The sequence below is a fragment of the Taudactylus pleione genome, unplaced genomic scaffold (assembly GCF_031769625.1).
Source record: "Taudactylus pleione unplaced genomic scaffold, aTauple2 ptg000329l, whole genome shotgun sequence".
Taxonomy (NCBI): Eukaryota; Metazoa; Chordata; class Amphibia; order Anura; family Myobatrachidae; genus Taudactylus; species Taudactylus pleione.
The window spans coordinates 3,734,896-3,759,059 of NW_028284730.1; the positions used below are offsets into that span (position 1 = coordinate 3,734,896).

The 24,164-nt window shown below is 47.4% G+C and overlaps 1 protein-coding gene and 7 non-coding genes across 8 annotated transcripts in view; all 8 read left to right on the forward strand.

The window, feature by feature from the left end:
- LOC148509252 (uncharacterized) overlaps positions 1–15,312 on the forward strand; it is a 29,076-nt gene extending 13,764 nt beyond the window's left edge. Inside the window, exons 9-15 of the mRNA XM_088443443.1 lie at positions 228–264; positions 4,199–4,270; positions 4,892–4,928; positions 5,936–5,979; positions 13,577–13,611; positions 14,081–14,117; positions 15,213–15,312. Of these exons, the coding sequence (XP_088299569.1) occupies positions 228–264; positions 4,199–4,270; positions 4,892–4,928; positions 5,936–5,979; positions 13,577–13,611; positions 14,081–14,117; positions 15,213–15,289 (339 nt within the window). The 3' untranslated portion in view covers positions 15,290–15,312. The remainder of the gene's footprint in view (positions 1–227; positions 265–4,198; positions 4,271–4,891; positions 4,929–5,935; positions 5,980–13,576; positions 13,612–14,080; positions 14,118–15,212) is intronic.
- LOC148509264 (small nucleolar RNA SNORD65) lies at positions 71–142 on the forward strand. Its single transcript, XR_015869474.1, has one exon. It is a non-coding gene; the product is annotated as a small nucleolar RNA SNORD65 (small nucleolar RNA).
- On the forward strand, positions 4,001–4,143 carry LOC148509265 (small nucleolar RNA SNORA16B/SNORA16A family). Its single transcript, XR_015869466.1, has one exon. It is a non-coding gene; the product is annotated as a small nucleolar RNA SNORA16B/SNORA16A family (small nucleolar RNA).
- On the forward strand, positions 4,311–4,450 carry LOC148509266 (small nucleolar RNA SNORA16B/SNORA16A family). The gene has a single exon (XR_015869464.1). It is a non-coding gene; the product is annotated as a small nucleolar RNA SNORA16B/SNORA16A family (small nucleolar RNA).
- Positions 5,734–5,865, forward strand: LOC148509267 (small nucleolar RNA SNORA44). Its single transcript, XR_015869472.1, has one exon. It is a non-coding gene; the product is annotated as a small nucleolar RNA SNORA44 (small nucleolar RNA).
- LOC148509268 (small nucleolar RNA SNORD99) lies at positions 7,237–7,309 on the forward strand. Its single transcript, XR_015869467.1, has one exon. It is a non-coding gene; the product is annotated as a small nucleolar RNA SNORD99 (small nucleolar RNA).
- LOC148509269 (small nucleolar RNA SNORD65) lies at positions 13,915–13,987 on the forward strand. The gene has a single exon (XR_015869476.1). It is a non-coding gene; the product is annotated as a small nucleolar RNA SNORD65 (small nucleolar RNA).
- Positions 14,216–14,286, forward strand: LOC148509270 (small nucleolar RNA SNORD49). The gene has a single exon (XR_015869470.1). It is a non-coding gene; the product is annotated as a small nucleolar RNA SNORD49 (small nucleolar RNA).
- Positions 15,313–24,164: the final 8,852 nt, after the last annotated feature.

The following is a 24,164-nucleotide window of genomic DNA, read 5'->3' on the forward strand; positions in this document are numbered from 1 at the left end:
ATAGGTTGTGTGGCATTAAATAGTCTATTTTTAAGATTTAATAATATTATCTGCACCTATACATGGAGGTAAATGATGAAGCAGAACCAAAAATAGCTGGAATTACCGGCAGAACTTCTTGTTGAGAAAAGGTCTTCTGACTGCTTCCATGTTTATACTTGTGAGGTGTTTTACTTATTATTTTTAAGAAAACAATATTGACTTATTTCCTAAAACTTCTCTTCTAGGCCACAGTTGATGTCCCTCAGTTGCAAGTCTGCGTAAGTAAGTCTAGCGCATTAATTTAGAGGTTGACTGCCTCAGGAGCTGTGTAGAAACTCCTGCAGTTTCCATGTAATCGGTGGGTTAGTACGTGTTCACTCCTGGTTTACAGCGCAAGAAAAATGCTATTTAATAGCATTTTTCTGCGTGGTGCAGGTAATTGGCCACAGAGTAAATTGAAACATGCCCCCCCTGTATGTATGTATGTTTTACTGTACATACAGAGCAACATTTTACTTAAAGGTCTAAGGACCGTTTTATGTGTATAATAAACCAAATGTAATCTGCATCTTAAGAGCAATTGTCATGTTCACAAGCCATAGCTATACCTCGAATTAAAAGTAATAAGGAGCGCATTTAAATTTAACCAGAGTCCATATTTAATAACCAATGCATATAAAAACATGCATATCTAAAATTACTTTGCAAACTTGTATATAATAACACAGTATTATACACTCATATAAACTGATACATATTTCAATCTCCAATCTTTTTTAATGTATACAATGTGCTAATAGAAAGAGAAATCCGCTTGTATAAGACAAATTAGGGGCTGCCAATTTTGTGTCCTTTTGTGTTTGTTTTTCCTATTTGCATACATTAAAGAAAACTGGAGACTGAAACATGTATCCGATTACTTAAGAGTGTATACGGTGTTACATATCTAAAATTACTTTGCAAAGATATAGATATATATATTTTGTTAAACTTTTAAATGTGCTCCTTGTTTATTATTATTATCCTTTATTTATATGGCGCCACAAAGGTTCCGCAGCGCCTTACACAGTACATAAATGAGCACACAAGAAAAACAGTTAATAGTAATACAAAACAATGCAGGACAAGGTTATAAACTCAGCTGCAAAACACAAGCAGCAGGACATGAGCAACCAGGTGGTAGGTGCCATTGTAGGGAGTTAGGAGTAAATTATACTATAAGTAGGGGGAGGAGAAGCACGTGAGGATGAGGGCCCTGCTCGTGAGAGCTTACATTCTAAAGGGGAAGGGCAGACAGACAGGGGCGACACAGAGGGGTAGATAGTGAAGAAGGAGCATGGAGCAGTGGGTTAGGATATGTGCTGCGGAATGTGTGTGTATAAGACGACCTGATGTTATGTAAAAATTAAGTCCTTCATACATCTATCTCTATGATAGAAAATAGATTGTTTGTGTTATTTACATGAGAGATGTACAAAGTAAAGTAGAAGCACTTTAATTTGTGTGTTACATTTTAGCATCTATATACAGCCTGACAAGAAATGCAGCTATTATGGGACTGTCCCGCCATCCTAATACAGTAGTGACTACTTTAGTTCCAGCTGCTGGGTGCTATGCCATGCTCCTGTGAGTGGGTGCATCTCACATGCTAGACCCACTCACAAATGGGTGCAGCCATACATGATGTGGTCCCACAGGATGTTGCAGTACCCGGGCCCAGAATTTCTCTTGGCAGCCCTGGAGGTGACAGACAGAACGAGGAGGGAATGGGGCTTAGTAGTGGGGTAACAAGACCATGGAGGGAGGTGGTTGAGAGTGGAGGTATAGGAGAAGTGGGGGAAAGAAGCAGAGGGTTGGAAGCAGACTGATGAGAGAAAAAAAGGAAGAACAGCAAGTGGAGGAAACAGGAGGGGGAAGAGAGGGACGGATAAAGTAGAGGATTATGTGGACATAGAATATGGGGGTTGTGTGAAGTAAGGGTGTTCATGCTGTGGACAAAGTAATAATTGAGATGTAAACTGGAGTGGAGGCTGTGAGATATAGAGTCAGTGTGATATAGAGACAGTGTAATGTGGAGGCTGTGTAATGTGGAGGCTGTGTGATGTAGAGACAGTGAGATATAGAGTCAGTGTGGATTAAAGTTGTTAAATGTTCAAAAATACATGTAAAGAACAGTGCTGCTAATGTATGAGCGCAGCTCCAAAAGTGATATATAAAGGAGAGGTATGTGAGTAGTGGGTGCAGGAATTAGTTTATAAACAAATGATTAATGTGGATAGATGTGACACAATTGGAAAAGGCAGTACAAAATGAATGAGGACAAAATTACAATGTACCCGAGCTGATCCAGTCCAAAGTGTTCTGATCAACAAAGATCAATCAACAAGAGCAGCACACAGACAGGGGAGCACTTGCAGTGTCCAAGCAGTGAGTGCAGTAAGTAGTTGCCTGGATACAGCAGAAGATGTTGATTTTGTTCATTCACATAAGTATGTTGCTTCTTGTTCAGAAAGTGTTCTGGTTTTGAGTTTCGTTTTCCTCCAGCGTAACTCCGACTTAGTTATCAAATTGTATTTACACTTATAATCAGAACACTTTGAATCTTAACACAGACTATGGCAGCCTCCGGCTATGCAGCCTGTGGGAGCAGTAATATCTAAAGTTACAAACATGTGTCTCTGTGCTCACTGATTGGGATCCCACCCCAAAAGCTCTAACACACTAAATTGGGATGCAATAAAGTCTAAGAAACAATTTGTGAGAAGGGGGAGGCCAACACAGATTCACAATACATTCCTAACTTCCTTTAGATAAATTGCTCTTAGTATAGCAGTAGTTGTAATTTACCCAGTATAAATTTTCAAAACTGTGCTGAGGCAATCACTAAAACAGCATCTGATGGGAGCAGTAGTTGTAATTTACCCAGTATAAATTTTCAAAACTGTGCTGAGGCAATCACTAAAACAGCATCTGATGGGAGCAGTAGTTGTAATTTACCCAGTATAAATTTTCAAAACTGTGCTGAGGCAATCACTAAAACAGCATCTGATGGGAGCAGTAGTTGTAATTTACCCAGTATAAATTTTCAAAACTGTGCTGAGGCAATCACTAAAACAGCATCTGATGGGAGCAGTAGTTGTAATTTACCCAGTATAAATTTTCAAAACTGTGCTGAGGCAATCACTAAAACAGCATCTGATGGGAGCAGTAGTTGTAATTTACCCAGTATAAATTTTCAAAACTGTGCTGAGGCAATCACTAAAACAGCATCTGATGGGAGCAGTAGTTGTAATTTACCTGTGGAATGCAGAGAAGAAGTCACATCAGTCTTTGCATGGTGCGCATATGACAAATAAGATCTCCAGCGTAACTCCGACTTAGTTATCAAATTGTATTTACACTTATAATCAGAACACTTTGAATCTTAACACAGACTATGGCAGCCTCCGGCTATGCAGCCTGTGGGAGCAGTAATAAACATAACTTCGTATTATACTCTGTAGGAGCAGCACTATATCTAATATACTCCAAATTATATCTATACATGGGAGTCAGTTTTATATGCGCCCCTTCTATTTTTCTTTGGTGGTTCAGAGCAATACCTACCAGAATTTTGCATTTGGAAGACTTGTCTACTTTAATTTGGTTGACATTCTGGGACACTTACACCTTAAACATCACTAACATGGGCACATACTGTATGTATAAAATGGTAATAAGCCCTGGGCGCTACAGGGGATAAAGGATGAACTTTGATAATGATAGTGTTATCTAACATATAATATACTTATGATTAGGTTTATCCAATATTGCAGATGCTGTCAAAACAAAAAAAGGAAATAAAGAGGAACGAGCGTGTATTATCCTAGAGACAACAATGATTGTATAAACGTCTCTGCACCTTATAAAATATGGGCCTGTGGCGCTGCACTGGTGCCCGGTGACCTGGCAGTGCCTCTCCCACCAGTGCTCCAGGAACGTGACTAGGTAACTATCTGTCAGTGCTGCTGAGTGTGGCTAAGGCCCTGATCGAAGCCGGGTTAGAGGATTATCTGTAACTAGCTTGGTCAAACAGAGGCCGACATAGAGGCTTTCCCCTGACGGTCGCTGCCCCGGCTGCTCTGTGCTGGTGCCCAGCAACATTGTGGGGAAATTACAGCTCTTCCAAACGGGGGAGGTATCGCTATCTGTGTGTAACGTCCTGTGTCTCCTGCAGGTCTCCCTCCTCCTGTCAGTTGGCCTCACCCAGCGCTGCCTTCTTGGCCCCCATCATCCTGCTGCAGTAAAGGTGAGTGGTCGCTGTACTGTCCTGCCTGGATCACCCCAAACACGGCTCAGATCCAAGCTATGATAGTGCTGCCTGGTCGCTGTTGTGGACAGTAGTGAGCTCAGAGTGATGCTTCCCTGACGGTCGCTGGTTAGGGTCAGTACTGTACCTGATCTGCAACATTACTGGGGAGCTACACCCCCACCTAGGCTGGCTCTCTGCTGTGCAGCTGATCGTCCATGTCTTATATATAATGTGTAGTCTCAGGCTGCACAGTGACACAGGCCTATCTCCAGGGACTGACAGCATGGCCTTTATAGCAGCCTCCTGTGTAACCATTGGCTACTGCTTACCCTGCTGGCAGTAATCAGATACCAATCTGGTGTAATGCTCCTCTAATGCCATCTGCTTTGTTGCTGTCACAACTCCCAAATCCATGTGAATCTATTAAAATTTCCTGTGTCCCCGTAATCTACCTCTATGCTGCGTTACATGGCAGTATTAGCTTAGTATGGTGAGTAATGTAGAAGTAACATGGCTGCTTGTACATAACTGGAGCAGAGGCTTTGAATATATAGCAGTAACTTCTGTGATGTTTTGTATTGTGTGGTGGTTTTTTATTTAACTCTTTATTTTCCTCAGGTGTTTCACATCAAACAAGCTTGTGGGCCTATCACAGGTAAATCATGGAGCTACATTTAATTGTTCTAGTGCAGAACAGAATTGATGGACATGATCAAGCACACTTGTGTTGCTGACTGACCAGGAAAATGCACCTTAATGTATGACACATGCAGTTACTGGTAGTGTAAAGGCAATATGCTATGTTGCTACATTTTGTGCCCAGACCAGAGGTTCCCAAATGCGGTCCTCAAGGCTCCCCAACAGTTCAGGTGTTAGAGATATCCATGGTTGAGCACAGGTGGTTAAATCAAATTGACTGAGGTACTAATTATGTCACCTGTGCTCAGCCATGGATATCTCTAAAATGTGAACTGTTGGGGAGCCTTGAGGACTGCGTTTGGGAACCTCTGGCCCAGAATTAATAGAATAGCAGGGGCATTACCAGGATGCATGTAACTGGGGGGGCGTGTAATGTGTATTGGAGCTGGTATTTGTGCTACACAGAGGGAGACACTACTTGTCCTGCATCATTACACCTAGAAGGAAATGGTTACATAATTTGAAAGCAGATTTTTAACATGAAGACTTTCAGATTACCCAACGGAACTGCGATCACTGACGGACGCCAATCGCCATTTCCAACCGGCGGTTCTGGTCCAATCTGAGAAACACCCGACAGATGTTTGGGGGCCTTTACTCCCTAGTACTTCAATTGTTATTCATAGCTACCCATCAGCCCATTGGTTAGTGATATTAACGGGGGATGGGGGGAGGGGGTGTAACATGAGCTTGTATTGACTGCTGCTAGGTTGAGGCTAGTGTGAATGTACTGTTTAAACTTGGGTAGAAGTTTCTTATGAAAGCATGTAACCGAGGACTGCAGCTAGCTCCATAGCAGCAGGTTCTCCATTAGCATGCAAGATAACCGGAGGGGCTTTGACAGCTTGGGGTCTCTATATTGTCCATAGTTGTCACTCAACCCTCCCACAGACATTGTTTTCTTTGCTCACTGGGATTAAAGCTTATGGGATTCTGCACTTCTAACAAGTTTCTGTTTCACAGATCAAGTAATGCCCTAAAGATTGGAGTCGCTCCTTTTATCAAAGGTAATGCATTTATTTACTCACATGGTTCTATACTCCATTCAACCCCCCCGTATAACATTTAATAATTGACAGCTAGGGTTTACTGGCGGAACTAATTGTATGTGGGCTAGGGGCCGTATTCAATTAGATGCGAAAGTTTTGCTGGTGACTTATTTCGCCCGGCGAAAACTTGTCCCTGTATTCAATTACAAAGACTTTTCGCCGGTGCGTAAACTCACTGCATTGGAATCTGTGAAAAAGATTCGCCTATGAAAGCTGTTGAAAAAAGTGCAGAATTGGGGTTTTGGGGTGCAAACTTGCAGGAACCAAACTGCAACCCCCCCCCCCCCCCCCCAAAAGGTAAACTGTCAAGTTTAAAAAAAACTTCACACCAAAAAAGTACTTTAAGTTTGCTCCCCAACTTGTTTTTTTACCCTCAATATTAAACTAGTGAATTAGACTCCAGGGGGGTCCCCAAGTATGCCCCAGGTGTTTAAGATTGCAGGTGCTTGTGGCAGGTGAATTTTTTTTTTTTAAGTTTTTGAAAACTTCACATTTGCTACTTCAAAATATGCTAGCACTCATTTTCATGTACCCGAAATTTGCTGGGACTAGTTATTTTGCTGAAAAATTGCTTAATGCCATTCTTCACCACTTAAGCAAAGACGCTAATAGCAAGCTTTTAGAGAACCCCCCCCCCTCCCCCAGATTAGCTTTATTAGGGGTACTAGAACACCCCTATAGTGATCCCCTATGTTAGTGCAGCTTTTCGGGGGGGTACAGACTTTTTTTTTTTTTTTTTGACCGGACTTTTCGCTGGTACTGAATTCGCCGGGTGCCTTTTTCGTCGCTTTCTATTTGAATACGGGGATAAGCGGTAATGCGCGCGGTACTTTTTCGCATCAAAACCAGCGATGACTGCAAAGTCCAGGACTTTTCGCACCTAATTGAATACAGGCCTAGGTCTTGAAAGTTTATAATTTATTTGTGGCAAGTATAACTATTTAATATTGTGTATAGAAAAAGATCTTTTTTTTTTTTTTTTTTCACTAAACCCTTCCCATCTTTATTATGTGGAATAAATATTTTAATATTGTATACGATCTTTGCATTTGCTTAGGTGCCACCAATGTTGGAATTTTCATTTAAGAAATACTTTAAAATTGAGCACACTTAATGGCAAATATTCTAAATGCCTGAGGGCCTCCATGTTTTCATTTCTATATTGATTATACACCTCTGTTGTACAGAGAAGCGCTTCCTGACATGGGGAACTAGGCTGGTCAATGATGACTCTATATAATTGGAGACTGTTGGATGACTCCTTGCGGATATGGGACTGAGCCCAGCAAGCGCTGCCACAAATACAGTAGTTTTAGACATCCACTCTCATTAAGGAGACTTATGAGCCCACAGTTGCTCATGGGACAAATTACTTGTTAATCTTGAAGCTGACCAATCACTTGCACTGAGGCATTTATTCTGTGGGAGTGTATGGATTTGTGCAATTGTGGCCTATTGTCTTCATGCAGTACTAGGTCTTGGTGTATTAGATGAGGCCTTATGAAAAATTATGATGTCCCTGGCTCCTAGCAAATGCTGTTTACCATTTTAGTTTCCAAAATGAATGCATCAATGTGGGTTGAACAGTTTGGCATTCAGTATCCTTTTAAGGGGCTTAATCATACAAGTATTAACTTTTATACATGAGCTTTTCTACTTCAGGGTCCATAGGGGGTCCACAGGGTTGACCTTGGGGTATAGGTTGGGAACCAAATCCGGGCACCACGCAGTTAAAGCTTTTAGCTCCCAGGATGCACTTGGGTCCACTCTCCCTATAACCCCACCCCCAAGCCAGAGGCACCTCAGTTTAAGTTGGTGCCCGGCCGGAATCGGGTCACCGTTTAGTGCAGTGGGGAGCTGATTAGCAGCCCCTAAGCTTTATTTTTTCTAAAGGACAGAGTTTTTTATTTTTCCTTTGGATTCTTCAGAGCGGCAGCGTCAGACTGTCCATAGGACGTCTAAGCTGCCGCTCCGTCACCCCGCTGGCGCTGAGACGCCAGTACAGATCTGGGGATCTCAGCGGGACCCCAGAGTCTGTACTAGCCGGACTCTGCGGGCGCCCAGGACTGCTGCCGGATCCACAGGGAGCAGGTAAGGTGCGGGTCACCGCTTGCGGTGATCCGCGCATTTGAAATGCAGTCCTGTGCCTCCGGTCTCTGGGGACAGACCGGAGGCGCCGGCAGTTGCGGCGGGCCCCCCCATACCCCGTGTGTCCACTAGACCACCAGGGACTTAGTGTTCGGTGCAGGGAGCCGGCGTCCCGGGGGTTAATAGCCGGCCAGGGGAGACAGCCTTCCCTGTTACAGCGGCTCCTCCCCTCAGCTCAGCGCGCCTTTCAGTATCCATAGTCTGGCGTCGCTGAGCTGCTTCCTCCGCGGGCCACGCTTCTTCTGAGGTCTCCAGCGGCCATTTTCTCTGTGGTGCAGCAGAGATCTCTGGAAATGGCAGTGAGCCCAGTCCCCCTGCGTGCGTACCTGACCATCAGGTCAGTGTACACAGCGCTGTAGCCTTCCCAGACACTGAATCTGGGTAAGTTGCATGCAGTGTAATAGTGCAGTATATGATATGACATGTTTATGTATATATGTGTATATCTGCATTGTATGTGACTTATGCTAGTGCTGACTGTACTTTATTCTCTCACCTGTCAGTGTATATCTATCCCTTTGCTTATCTGCCCTAATACAGCTGTACTTGGGGTGGTTCTGAGACCTCACATTTATATACTTGTTAATATTTGTGAGGTTTGTCACATACTGTTGCGTGCTGCACATTGCCATATTTTGAGTGGAACTGTGTGTTGCATACGCTGAAAATGGGTCCCTGCAGCTAATTTTTAGTATCAGTCGGGACCAGTATAGCGCTGCTTGATCACAAGGCTTGGTCAGATATGTCTGACCAGGAGATAGAGCGTTATACTGCACCCATTTTTACTATCCTGCAAGCCATGTGCTGCAGGTGTTAGTGCGGAGGATTTAACTCTTAAAGGGTTCTGTATGTGGCGTCATCTGGTGCCGGCCCCTTTCACGACACCCTTGGGCGGTTTGTTTTCTCGGGATCCTCTTAATTGCGGATCGCCGGGCGGGCCCCATTGTTGTACCTCACTTGGGGTTACTTCACCATACTGCGCTTTTTCATCTCGGTATCTCGCAGTTTCTTGCACTCTTCCCCTGTGACACAGACTACCGCTCCCTACAGGGGTTTTTCGAGTATATGAATTCCCCCTGGTGCCACAATAGTCTGTCATGCCCCTTGCAGGGATTACCACAACAGCCACCCTGGGTGGATTTCGTTTTTCTATGAAACGCAAATTGGCGTGGTTGACGCCCTGTGGTTACTTCCCACTTGGCTCTGCCGTGAACTGGATACTGTTTTGGGCTCTTTCCCTCTTACACGGGGGAAGCCTATCTCAAGTATTATACCTGTTTTAGGGCTGGTAGCAGGTCCATTCTGGTTAGAGTGAATGTTGACCTGCACCTGTATCATACACCCTCAGTATTACGTGCCTTCTGGGTCCCTGTTGCTGACTAGCGGGTGGATCGCATGGCGGGACTCTGGCTGTTGCCAGATATGAGGTATTACAACAGTGTTTGGTCTCCTGTCCCAAATTCCCTGAGGGTCATCATGAGCCCCTCCTGGGGTGGATGGGCGTGTTATTCGTCGGATTACAGACGTTACTACGCATCCCATTCCTGCGTGGTCGGATTCTTCTGATCCGTAGGTGGTAACTTTGCCTGAAATCAGTATACTCGCTTTCAGGGGTTGTTACCCATCCTACCATGGCTATAGCATGGTTGGTTAATACTATTGCATACTGAGCTGATGCATTTGTAATGTTTTTTCCCCTCCAACACGTCTGGGGTTCAAATGTATTTGGTCGCTCACGTAATATATGCAGTTGTCATAGGTGGACATGCCTATATTGGATACCAGCTCCTAACTTTCAGAGTTCCGGCTGCGACGGTATCCTCCGTAATACCCTATGGCTGCGCTCTGGGAATGCAGAGGTGCAGATACCATCTATAGGGTATATCTTGTTGGGTCCTGACCTTGACAGTGGCAGTACAAATTTCCCGCCGTCAGCTATGTTCACTATAGGGCCTCAGACTATTAAGTCTTTTTGTCCTCTGGGTCAGCCTAAAGGTCTGTTTCTTCATAGACTGTCGGCCTTTACAAGGGCCGACATATCCAGTTCCGAGCAGGCCTGGACTGCCAGCCGATCCTGCTTCTGAACCTAAGGGTATATCGTCAGCCTGACGAGACAGGCCTACCACTGGGAGATGGCGATTTTCTTAGTTTGCCCGGTACTAGTGTCTAGTTGCCGTGGGTAGGAGGGTACGCACTCTTTGCTCAGGCGGCCTATTTCCATGTGATGGTACGCAGGCCCTTATTCGGAACAGGGCCTTACAAATCCAGAAAGCTATACAGTTGTTGCGGTAAGCGGAACTAATTGGGCCATCCCCACTTTCTCAGCGAGGGACTGGTTGTTCTGCTTTCTTTCTGGTGCGGTGGCTGAATGGTCCTCTTTGGCCTATTCTCTGTCTCAATTCCCTGAACCAGTTCCTAAAGCTACCTGGGCTCAGGAGGCAATCCCTATGCTCCATCATACTATGTTTGGAACCTGGGGACTTTATGGTATCACTGGATATACGGGACGCGTGCCTACGGGTACTTACAGAGACCTTACCTCAGCATGGACTGAGGTTTGCTGTATCACAGCACTTACGATTTTTCGGGCTCTGCCTGTTGGGACTGCTCTCAGCCCCACAGGGGTTTACCAGCGTTTTGGATTTTCTGACAGTTCTTCTGTTCAGTATATCCCAATGCTCCTGTACCTGACTCCTGCTCTTAGCAGGATCATCGGGGTACTTTACAGCCGGGTCAGGTTGACTGTGGCTTCTTCAGGGTGCAGACGTTTAATCAATGGGGAAAAAGTCCTCCCTGCATCCCTCTCTGGGTATTCTTCACCTAGGAGCCCTGCTGGATTCTCAGAATCTGAGAATTCTTCTGGCGTAAGACGGCATCTCCACTCTTCCATTAGGAGTACATGGATGTCTGCGCAGTCGACATATGTCTTTACACTCTAGGATGCATGGTCCACTATTTAGTGTCTGCCTTTGGAAGGGTGGAATGGGCTTAGTTCCATTCCAGGCCTTTCCATAATTGGCTTATCTCCAGATTGAACAGTGATCAGACAGAAAAAACTTGTTCCAACGATGATGCTCTCCCCGGAGGCAAGTCAGTCCCTTTTCGGGTGACTATGGCCATCTCGTCCAGGGTATTCTTTGCTAAGGACAGTGTCTGATTCGCATCCATTTCAGTGCAATTGGATGTCTGTCGATTCCACCCTGTCAATTAACTTGTTGGAACTTTAGCCTGTCTTGGGCCTTCACTCTGGCATAGCCCTTGTTTCCCGGTGAACCTGAAAAAGTTCAGTCCGACAGGGTCAGAACAGTGGCTTCCTTTTTAGCAATACTGTTCGTTGGGTGGCAATGTCAGGTATGTCATACATTCGGACATTGTCTGAGGGTCTCCTCCCGACCATCTCGACTGTTCATTTCAGGTTCTCTCCATTGGGAAGCGGGAGTCCTCAGCCGTCACGACGTGCATCCAGGGGACTAGTCTCTTCCCCAAGAGAGGTTTCATCTCCTGGTGAGCAGGGGGGGGGGTCCTCCTGAGGTGACCCTCATGGCCTTCTGACTCTATCACACTATAGTGTTACAGTCCAACTCTGGGGATTCTGAAGCAACCTTCAGTGACTCTTTGTCGGTGAAGTGGTTCTTCCAATTTGCGTACCTGTGTTCTCCGGTCTCCATTCTTCCTCGAGGGAAGTGTTTCAATCGAGACGGAGATGCTTTCCTGCTGGTGGCTCCTGATTGCCCCAGATGTCAGGGGTACTTGGTTTTTCGGAGTCTCTCCATCGAAACTCCATTCCTGATGCTTCACTGCCCAGACCTGTTGTCTCAGGGTCCTGGGGTTTGCTTTGGACCTGGGTAGTTTGTCTTTGACTGCGTCCCTAGAGTGGTCTTACGGCTTCCCTGGCTTTGTCATCGTTGGAATGATTAGAGCACATGGATCAGCTTTTGCTGGGACCTACCACAAACTGTGGCAGCCATAATTCTTATGGTATTATACCTGTCGATATGATCCTCTGGTGTCCAGGATTTCCAGATATTCTGGCATTCCTTCCGGCTGGCTTGGGTTTCACCCTCGGCCTGGCCTTCCTGACAGTGCGGATCTCTACACTGTCAGTATGATTAAGATATGGAATTGCTCCGCTCTGGTATCCAGTTCATCCTTTGGAGTGTTTTCTGGATTATGCCTCCATTTGTCCTCCCTAGGGACTCCTTGGGAGTTAGTAGTGGTTCTTCGTTAACTCCGGGGAAAGTTAATGGAACCGCTGGTTGTGATAGCCATATCTGGTCTATTGCTTTGGCTTTCTCTCTTTCTCTCAGGGAGTTTAGATCACCCAGGTGAGTGTCGGAATTGGGAGCGTTCTTATGTGGCTCCCTCTTCTGGAGGGCATCTTGTCAGGGTGTGAGTTGCTCTCACCCTGTGTTTCTTCTTAGTGATTTTTAGGTTCCATATTATTCTGGAACTTATAGTGAGGCCATTCAGTCCCCAGTCCTCTCGGCTGGTGTGGCCTCATTGACTGTGGTCCGGCCTCTGTGGATTTATGTGATCCGTTCAGGTTCCTGACGGAAATCGGACTCCTTATTGGTGGTCTGAGATTTCTGGTTTTAACAGGAAAGGATGGCCGGCCTATGGCCAAATGTTGGCTGGACGGCCTCGTATGTCTTCTTCAGGGGCCTACCCATGGGTAGGCCTTTCTGTTGTTGATGCTTGTTTTTTCTCGGGCCATGTAACCCTCGTGGGTGGCTCGCTGTGGCGCCTTGGCTGTTTTGCCTTGCTAGATAGCCACGTAGTCTTCTGTCCACACCTTTTTAAGGTTCTAGGCATTGGTTTCCTTTGCCTCTCCGGATGCTTCCTTTTTGGCGGCGGATTCTCCTCTCAGCACAGGAGCGTCCCCTCCCTTGGTTGAACTGCTTTGGGACATCCCCAAGGTCAACCCTGTGGACCCTGAAGTAGAAAACAAGAGATATGGTAATAACTTACCTTTGTTATCTCTGTTTCTACGAAGTCCATAGGGTCCACAGGGCGCCCGCCCTGACGCACCTGGCTTCAAATGGGCTGTGTGGCTGGTCACCGGTTTTCCGTCTCCCATTTCTGTGAGTATGGTTATCGAGTGTTCCAGTTTTCTCTCTTTTTCTCTCCTCCTCTGGCCTTTGGCTACTTACAAACTGAGGTGCCTCTGGCTTTGGGGGTGGGGTTATAGGGAGAGTGGACCCAAGTGCATCCTGGGAGCTAAAAGCTTTAACTGCGTGGTGCCCGGATTTGGTTCCCAACCTATACCCCAAGGTCAACCCTGTGGACCCTATGGACTTCGTAGAAACAGAGATAACAAAGGTAAGTTCTTAATATATCTCTTGTTTTCATCCTGGTTACCTCCACAAGTGCAGTGACTTTCTGACAAAGCTGCCTTTACATCTTGCAGGTGAACATCGGGAACACTTGTCCTCAGAAAGCAAGGTGAGTCTTGGGATAACCCATCTTCAATAGGTTGTGTGGCATTAAAGTCCGTGTGTAAGATAGATGGATATATTGTAACTATGGTCTCGTACTGCGAGGGTCCAAATACAGGTCAAGGTCCGTTATATATCTCAGTGCTAGCGGCTTTTGCTAATTGCGAGAGTATCTCCATGTGTAATACAGCATGAGAAGGTCCTATAATTGTATAACTCTCTACAGTAAGGAGATGCCGGCTTGTTGTGTGTGTAGATGCTCCCTTTTAAGGCCTGAACAATAATGGCATCTGCAGCTACACATGGAGGTAACTGATGAAGCAGAACCGAAAATAGCTGGAATTACCGGCAGAACTTTCTTGTTGAGAACAGGTCTTCTGACTGCTTCCATGTGTATCCTTGTGAGGTGGTGTTTCTTACTTTTAAGAAAACCAATAGGGACAGACCAGACTTACTAAAACGTTTTTCTATTTTAGGCCAAGATTGATGTCCCTCAGTTGCAAGTCTCCATGAGTAAGTCTAGTGCTTGGGCTAAGCACACAAAGGATGTCTGCTGTGTGTAGTGAGTCTCTGCTTTGAGCAATTTAAGGTGTTCAGTATTTTTAAGACTGTACTATGATGAGAACCTGGAATAGGAAGTGCCGTCAGAAGCGATAACTGATGAGAACTTTCCACTCTGAATTGCAGTCTAATGTTCCTCTTTACATTCTGGCATGTTCAAAAAATAACTTGCTTGTAGGTCTAAGGACCTTTTTATGTGTACAATAAACCAAATGTGATCTGAAACTTTATTAAAGGTAAAAGCAAATGTGATCGGCCTCTAATTGAGGCCAATTGTCCTGTTCACAAGCCATAGTTATACTTGCATTTGGAGGGCTTGTGTCTACTTTAATTTAGTTGACATTCTGGGAATCTTAACCCTTTGCCTGGCACTGTCGCATTTTTCCAATCACACCGGGCTGTGCGTTATCTGATCTGGTCGCAATAAGACAACCAGTCCAATAAAAAGTGTGGGGGTGGTTGCGAAAAGAGAATCTTCCTGTAGCTGCTGCTCTGAAGGTCCCTCTGCTTGCCTGCACCCTCCCCCGGTGTCTGCTGTGCTGCCGACTAACTGCTGATTGGTCAGCACAGCGGACACCCACTCAGTAGCTGCACAGATAAGCAGCAGCTGGGAAAAAATTAACCCATCCTCCAGCCTAAAGTGTGCCCGAAGGCATTGTAAAAGTCGTGATGGCTCTGATGGTGGTGGTCCTTTTGTTTAAAAATTATTTTGGATAAGTTGAAAAAGATGTTCACTTAACTCATGAAGAAAAATATTTGAGTGGTTTTTAGAAAAAACATTTTAAGTTAAGGTTAAAAATCACGAACATGGGCCCAAACTGTACTTTTTTTTTAATTGTTTAACTTTTCAAACCTTATCCTTTCAGCAAAGGTGCAATATGCATTGTGAAGCATGACTGGTGGTAGCTTATTGTTGCAAGTTGCTTTGACAACTTACCCAATCATTTGAGTATAAATTCCATCTGATAGAAGACTGAGACCAGCTTGAATGACAACTTCAGAGTAGCTGTTTCCTTTTTAAATTCTTATACTGGTTTCTCGTTTCAGGAGTAGACTTCAAGATCCTCGCTGAAGATATGAATGCAAACTCTCAATGTTCTATTTGTGTACATATAAAAAGTTAAAATAAAACAAATTAAACCTTCTACTTAATGGCATACTCTTTTTTTTTTTTTTTTTTTTTTTTTTTTTTATACACTAAGATTATATGCTAGACACAAGCCTGTATTTGTTGGCACTAAAAGGTGTACTACATGGCACTGTACGAGAGGTAATCTTGTGCAGTGCATTTATGAAGTGCAAAGCATAAATACAAATGTACACCCTAACCAGGGAGTAGCTGTGGCACTGTAGCTAGTCTGGTTAAGGGTAAGCTGCTCACCCATACAATGGGTATAGGATAGAGACGGTCACTTGAGGGGAGAAGTAGAACATAACAAGGAGCACTGGTGAAGTGAAGACAGTGCAAGGAAGGAACAAGAGGGGGAAAAGGGCCCTGCTGAAGAGCTTATGTTCTACAGTGATGGGTTAAGCAGTTGGAGTGACTGGGAGAGGAGTTAGGGCTGGTAGGCTTTGTAGAAAATGTGTCTTGAGGGAACAATTAGAGCTGGGGAGACTAGAGGAGTTTAATGTGATGGAGTGCATTCTGGGGATGTGGTGTTGGAGAATTGAGATAAATTTAAGGAAGTGACAAAGGTAGAAGTTGGAGGGGGTGTGGACCAATGACCTTGGTAATGTAGGGGGGGGAGGAGCAACTACTGCCTTTTATATGTAAGGGAAGGGTTTTGAACTGGATTCTGAAGGTGAAAGGTAGGCACTGAATGTTGCAGAGGGGGTAGGTGTGCGCCATGAAGCAAGAGGGAAATGAGACTGACTGCAACGTTAATGATTGGGAGTGGGGGGGGGGGGCGCCAGAAAGAAGGTTGCGCTAGTTAAGGTGGGAGATGCATTGCAACTAGTCTGGGTAATTGAAAATAATTGGTGCTTTTCTGACGCAGGACTCTGTCGCTTTACAGACATCAGAAAACATGGTACATTGTTCAAGGATTAGGTATTGCAGAAAATAGGAAACCACACGGAAATAATTAAAAATAACCAAAACCTAGAGCACAATAAGCATGTTGCAGGGTTGGTGCAGACATTTTGAGAAATAACTTCCATGGGTTATATTTCTACTTCAGGGTCCATAGGGGTCCACAGGGTGACCTTGGGGTATAGCTGGATCCTCGGGCACCACGGAGTTAAAGCTTTTAGCTGCTCCCAGGATGCACTTGGGTCCAACCTCCCCTATACCCCGCCCCCGAGCCACAGGCACCTCAGTTTTAGATGGTGCCCGGCCGGAGTCGGGTCACCCTGCGGGGTGGGCTGCAGGAGCAGCCCCCTAAAGCTTTTAATTTTTTATTTAACTTAGTTAAATTTATTTATTTTTTACTATTAGTTTTTTCTCTAGACCAGCAGCGCTGGGCTGTCTGTACAGACGCCCACGCTGCCGCTCCTTCTCCCTGCTGGCGCCGCGACGCCAGCACTGAACTGGGGATCGCGGCGGGGGAAGCCAGAGTCTGTACTAGCCGGACTCTGGCTTCCCCCGGGACTGCTGCCGGAAGACGCCGGGGAGATCAGGTAAGCCGCGCACCGCTGATTAGCGGCGGTGCGCGGGTTCCTTTTAAATGCAGTCCCATGCCCCCGGTCTAGGGGACAGACCGGGGGCGCTAGCGGTGGCGGCGGGCCCCCCCTCCAGCGGAGGCATACCCCGCCAGACCACTAGACCACCAGGGTTAATATCGCGGCAAGCGGGATGCCGGCAACCCGGGGGTTAATATGCTAGCCAGGGGAGGAAGCCTTCCCTGTCTAGCGGCTCCTCAGCTCAGCGCGCCTTTCAGCTCAGAGTCTGGCGTCGCTGAGCTGCAGATACTCGGCCACTCCTCTGAGGTCTCCAGCGGCCATTTTCTCTGTGGCAGCGTGGATACTCTCAGGGAGCACGCGGACCGGTCCCCCTGTGTACCTCTCCCCTGCAGAAGGACAGTGTACACAGCACTATAGCTCTCCCAGACACTGAATCTGGGAGGTTGATTGTAGTGGAAAGGTGCAGTGAGTATATCTTCCTGCATGGTATGTGACTTTTGCTAGTGCTGCCTGTCTGTGTCTTTTTTCTACTTACTGTCAGCCTGTACCTATCCCTTTCCTTCTCCTACAAGCCCTACAGGTGTGCGGGGGAAGGGTGTTTCTACTGACCTCACCTATATAGATCACGTATTTGTGAGGTCCGTCACATACAGTTGTGTGCTACACGGTGCCATATTGTGGGCTGTTGTTCAGCACACTGGTGAGTGCGCACGTTTTCTTCCTAAGTCATGTCTGAGGAGGAGATTGAGCACTCCGGGGCTCCGGTATTGTTCTCCTGCAGGCGCTGTTCTGCAGGAGTGGATAGGGAGGATTTGTCACAGGACGGCCTGTGCGGGCGGTGCCAGGCGGTCCCTGGTACGTCTAAACCTCCCATTTCGCAGGAGCCACCATGGGCGATGTTTTCCCAGGTGCTGGTGTCCATCGCGGACCGTCTGTCGGTCCCGACTGCTGCCCCTACTAGGGCGTTGCCCCAGCCTGCCATTCCCCAGGTGTCCCACAATTATTGCAGACTCCCCCGGGGTCTCAGCCTGTTGGTCCCTATGCGGGGTTGCCAATGTATATTCAGTCCACCCCTGTGGCACAGCCGGCTGTGGTGCCGTTTCAGGCTCCTGTGACAGCTCCTCCACCCTGGGTGGATGCGCTTTCCCACACTGTCCAAGATTTGGCGGCAGCATCTTCGGCTTTTCAGTCGATGTTGCGCAGTGACGTGCCCTCCAGGGCGTCTGAACGCTCAGTCATGGCACAGGCTGCGCATCTTTCGGATTCTGAGGGGTTCTCTGATGATGGTGAGGTACAGGATGACTCAGCCTCAGATGCCTCAGTCCAGGAGGTAGACACTAAGTCTTCCATCAATGTGCGGGCTCTGGTTAAGGCGGTGCGGGCTATTCTGATTGAGGATGAGGCACCCGCTCCCAAGTCAAGGTATCCTAGTTTTAAAAAGGCTAAGGTTACTTCTACAGCGTTCCCCTTGTCTGATCAGTTGACTGATCACATGGCGGTGGCCTGGCAGACGCCCAGTAAGCGTTTCCTGCCACAAACGCTTGGCGTCCAATTATCCATTCCCGGAAGCGCATTGTAAGAAATGGGAAACTCCGCCTGCAGTCGATTCCCATGTAACACGCCTCATCAGGAGTGCTACTTTGCCATTGCCGTCTATATCCTCGCTGAAGGATCCTACGGACAGGAAGGTGGAGACTTGTCTAAAGTCTATTTATTCTCTCTCAGGGGCTGTAGCCCGGCCGTCCATGGCCATCTCCTGGGTGGCCAAGGCCATTGAGGGGTGGGCCAACGCCTTGGAGGACACGTTTACGGATGAATCTCCGGACGTCCAGAGGGCGTTGTTAGGACAGATGAGAGATGCCGCCTCCTACATTGGAGAAGCATCTTTGGATGCTAGCCTGTTGACCTCTAGGGTTTCGGCGGCAGCAGTGTCTGCTCGTAGATCCTTGTGGTTGCGGTCTTGGAGAGCAGACGCGGATTCAAAGAAAGGCTTGGAGGCCTTACCTTTTAATGGGGAATTACTATTTGGTCCGGACCTGGACAAAATAGTAGATACCCTGGCAAAATCCAGGTCAGCCTTCCTCCCTTCAGCTACTACACCTGCTAAGGTCCGGAGCTCGGCGTTTCGTTCCTTTCGGGTTCAGGGGAAGGCAAAGGGTCAGTCCTTCCCGAGGCAGTCCGCACCCAAGACCGCCTCAAAGCCAAAGAAGCAAGCCTGGAGTGCTAGGCGCCCTTCTTCCAAGCCAGAAGATAAGCCTTCTGCGTGATGGGACGGGCCTCCCTCTGGGGGACCCCAGAGTGGGAGGCCGACTTCTTCAATTCGCCCAGTGCTGGCACAATACCACCACGGATGCCTGGGTGCGAGAAGTGGTCTCCCAGGGGTACGCCCTGTCTTTTCGGCACAGGCCGCCTTGCCAGTTTTTTTGCACAAGTCCTTCTCAGGACAAAACCAAGGCCTTGCAGGTTCAGGAAGCCATAGAGGCCTTGCTGACGGCGGGGGTCATTATACCCGTACCACAGTCTCAACGTGGGATGGGGTATTACTCTACGCTGTTTCTGGTGCAGAAACCCAATGGCTCTCATCGCCCCATCCTCAATTTGAAGTCCCTGAACAGGTTTCTCAGGGTTCCCAAATTCAGGATGGAAACTTTGCGTTCCATCATACTGGCGATGGAACCGGGGGATTATATGGTCTCCCTGGATATCCAGGACGCCTACCTCCATGTGCCTATAGCAACATCGCACCAACGGTTTCTGCGGTTTGCTATTCTCCACAACCACTACCAATTCAGGGCTCTACCCTTTGGTCTCTCCACGGCACCAAGGGTATTTACCAAGGTGATGGCGGTCATGGCGGCTCACCTTCGGAGCCAGGGGATACGGTTGCTACCGTATCTAGACGACCTCCTCTTGCTGGCAAGCTCCCCGGAGGTACTGATCCAGCATCTCCACCTGACGGTCGCTTGTCTACAGGCGCACGGCTGGTTGATCAACTGGAAGAAATCCTCCCTCATCCCATCACAATGGATGGTTCATTTGGGGGCCCTGCTGGACTCTCGTCAGCAACGGATTTTTCTGACTCCAGAGAAGGTCTCCTCCTTACAGCTGCGGATTCACAGTTGTCTGAGCAGTGGCAGAGTGTCGGTGCACTCAGCGATGAGAGTTTTGGGGTCCATGGTGTCGGCATTCGACATGGTGGAGTTTGCCCAGTTCCATTCCAGGCCCCTGCAGGGGCTGATTCTTTCAGAATGGAACGGATTGCCACACAGGATCCGCTCTCAGATGCTGGTGTTGTCCTCGGAGGTGCGTCTGTCCCTAGCCTGGTGGCTGCAGACAGCGCATCTCCTGGTGGGGCGCCCCTTTTGGATCCCGGAATGGGTTCTGCTCACGACAGATGCCAGTCTCCGGGGTTGGGGGGCGGTGACAGGCTCCTTGTCACTTCAGGGTCGTTGGTCGGCGGAGGAAGCGATTCTTCCCATCAACATCCTGGAACTGCGGGCAGTATACAGAGCCCTGCAGTCGTCCGGCACCGCTCTTCACGGAAGGGCCGTTCAGGTGCAGTCAGACAACGCCACCACGGTGGCGTACATCAATCACCAGGGAGGGACTCGCAGTCGAGCTGCGATGTCGGAGGTGTCCCGCGTCCTTGCTTGGGCGGAGCGCTATCTTCCAGCTCTCTCGGCAGTTTTCATCCCAGGAGTCCTCAATTGGGAGGCAGACTTCCTCAGCCGTTACGATGTGCATCCCGGGGAATGGTCGCTTCATCCAGAGGTATTCCAACTACTCGTGGACAAGTGGGGGCTGCCAGAACTGGACCTGATGGCGTCCCGTTACAATCACAAGCTGCCTGTGTACGGGTCAAGGACAAGGGACGCAGGCGCAAGTCTGATAGACGCGCTGTCGGTGAAATGGCTGTTTCAACTGGCTTACTTGTTCCCTCCGATATCTCTGCTGCCTCGGGTCCTGCGCAAGTTCAAACAGGACGGAGGCACACTGATCCTGGTGGCCCCAGCGTGGCCCAGAAGGCCGTGGTACTCCGATCTGCGGAGCCTGTCCATCGACGCTCCGTACCTCCTACCTCAACGGCGGGACCTGTTGTCTCCGGGGCTCTGTCTTCACTCGGATCTGGGTCGACTATCTTTGACGGCGTGGCTCTTGAGACAGCCGTCCTGAGGTCTTGGGGCTTTTCTAGCTCCGTTATTACCACCATGCTGAGGGCGCGCAAGCCTGCTTCCGCGAGGATCTATCACAGAGTGTGGCACACTTACTTTCAGTGGTGCGAGGCCAGAAACTATGATCCCCAGGTGTTCCGAGTTTCGCGTATTCTGGCTTTCCTTCAGTCCGGTTTGGACTTAGGATTACGTCTTTCTTCACTGAAGGTACACGTGTCTGGTCTGTCGGTGTGGTTCCAGCGCAGGATCGCTGCTATGCCGGACGTACACACCTTTTTCCAGGGTGTTTTGAGAATCCAGCCTCCCTTTGTGCCACCTGTGGCCCCGTGGGATTTGGCGGTGGTTCTTAGGGCCTTACAGGGTCCTCCTTTTGAGCCCTTGGAGTCAGTGGAGCTCAAGTGGCTAACTTTTAAAACTGTTTTCCTCTTGGCAATTGCTTCTGCCAGGAGGGTTTCAGATTTGGGGGCGCTTTCTTGTCGCCCCCCTTTTCTGATTTTTCATCAGGACAGAGCGGTGCTTCGCACTCGTCCTGATTTCCTGCCTAAGGTGGTTTCCAGGTTCCACATTAATCAGGAAATTGTTGTACCAGCCTTTCAGTCACCTGATCTTTCGGCTGGGGAGACTTCCTTAGACGTTGTAAGGGCACTCCAGGTTTATGTGGACCGGACTAGTTCTGTGAGGAAGTCGGATTCTTTGTTTATCCTCTTTGGTTTTCACAAGAGGGGTTGGCCTGCCAACAAACAGACTCTAGCCCGTTTGCTTCGTTCTGTTATTATTGAGGCTTATATGCAGGAGGGTTTACCTGTTCCAGCCTCGGTTAAGGCTCATTCCACTCGGTCCGTGGGCCCTTCTTGGGCTGCTAGCCGTGGCGCCTCTGCTGTTCAGCTCTGTAAGGCGGCCACCTGGTCTTCCATTCAGACCTTTTTGAGGTTCTATGCGTTTGACACCTTTGCCTCTCAGGATGCATCCTTTGGGCGCCGGGTTCTCCTATCAGCACAGGAGCGTCCCCGCCCTTAGTTGGACTGCTTTGGGACATCCCCAAGGTCACCCTGTGGACCCTGAAGTAGAAAACAAGAGATATGGTAAGAACTTACCTTTGTTATCTCTGTTTCTACGAAGTCCATAGGGTCCACAGGGCACCCGCCCTGACGCACCTGGCTTCATATGGGCTCTGTGACTGGTCACCGGTTTTCCGTCTCCCATTTCTGAGAGTATGGTTCTTGTGTGTTCCAGTCTTCCTTCTCTCTGTTTCGTCTCCTCCTCCGGCCTGGGCTGCTTACCAACTGAGGTGCCTGTGGCTCGGGGGCGGGGTATAGGGGAGGTTGGACCCAAGTGCATCCTGGGAGCAGCTAAAAGCTTTTAACTCCGTGGTGCCCGAGGATCCAGGATCCAGCTATACCCCAAGGTCACCCTGTGGACCCTATGGACTTCGTAGAAACAGAGATAACAAAGGTAAGTTCTTACCATATCTCTTGTTGTTCCACCAACCAAAGGTACCAGATGAGGCAGCCATCTTGAGCGCACTGCGTAGGATTACCCTGGGTGGAATAGGTTATGCCTAGAACAGATGACACAAAATGGGAGGTTGCAGCGTCCTAACTCCAGGAGTAGGGCCCCACCATAATCGTCAGGTCCATGTATTTTTCATCCCATCCACGAGTGTACCAGTGAGGCAGCCATGTTGGGCGCACTACGAAGGTTACACTGAGAAGTCTTACAAGGACCCAAGGCATAAATGGGAAAACAGACGTGTGTGTGTGTGGCAGTATGATACACCCGTATGAGTAGATCTATGTGAAGTACATCCTGCCTATGGAGGATGCACTTCATTGGAGGTATAGCACGCAGGCATATCATACAGTGGGGCGGAAGTACACTGTTTAAAACAGAATAGCGAATACAGCAAACAGTGATGCAGTTTGGGAATGATGTATATGGGTGATTGAAACATTTTTAATATAATACACCCTGAATGAATAGATCCTCTTGTTTGATCATCCTGCCCAATAAATAGCCATCCAGGCAGCCATCTGAGGCGCACTGTGTAGGTTAAATCTGGCAGGGTGTGCAAGTAGCGGAAGTATAACATCCATGCAGAGAGAAAATAAATGAATGAGAAGCTAAATACAAGGGTAGAAAAAGGCAATCTTAAAAGAATAGTGATGGCATTATAAGGTAAAAACCATAGCAAAGTTAATAAAATGTAAAAATTGTGTAACTAAAGGTGCATACACAACGATTTTTTGAATGATTATCGATATCGTTCAATCTGGAAAAAAACTTTCTGAGTTAAAACTATGCGCGTTAACATTTGTAGTTCAGTCAGACTGACCAACTGAATTATTTCATTAAGGGAATATGCAAAAATCGTTTGTAGTTCATTACACTTAAAAAAAAAAAAAAAAAAACAATAGTTCATAAAATCGTTGGTAACAAAATAGTGTGTGTGCAGCTTTACAGGTAACCTGCGTTTCCCTCGTTTTGAGTGTGAGCGCTTGTCGCATCCAGAAGTTTGAGTGCAATTGGGATGCCGCATGAGACTGCTCCCAAACCCAGTCTAAGGGGAGGGGGGGGGGTTGAAGGTGGAGTGGTAGCATTCCTGAGCTGCAGTGTTTGTACCACCTTTCTAAACCAAAATGGAACAATTTCTCAAAGTACAAATCCAGTCCTAACTCCATGCTTCAGATGATATGTTTAAGATGCAGGTTAAGGTAGCCGGCCAAGCCCAGTGTGTCTACAGTTCATCTGACTGTTATTTAGGAGTCCGGTCAGCATGTCTCCACAGTACAACTAATCTGGGCTTTTCAGAGAATTTGCCCAGAATCACTTACTGTGCAAATTACATGTGCTATTTGGAAGATCTGTCCAGCAGTTCTCTACAGTCCAATTATCTGTACTATTCAGAAAACCTGTTGCCAGCATTTCTCAGCAGTACAAATAACTATTTGGTTTAACCACTTAGGTGACTAATATTTTTTCCAAAAACCACTCGAATTGTCAGGTTTTTTTATGACTGAATTAGGTCAATAACCTCTTTTCAAAACTTATCTAACACTATTTTATAAAAAAAATTTTAAACATCGTATTCTATAAAACTAGCAATTCTTATGGTATACTATAATGATGGCCATTGACAGCTGTACTATGGATGGCTGATGGGTTCAACCATCAATAGAAACCATTGATTGAGACCATAGCCACTGAT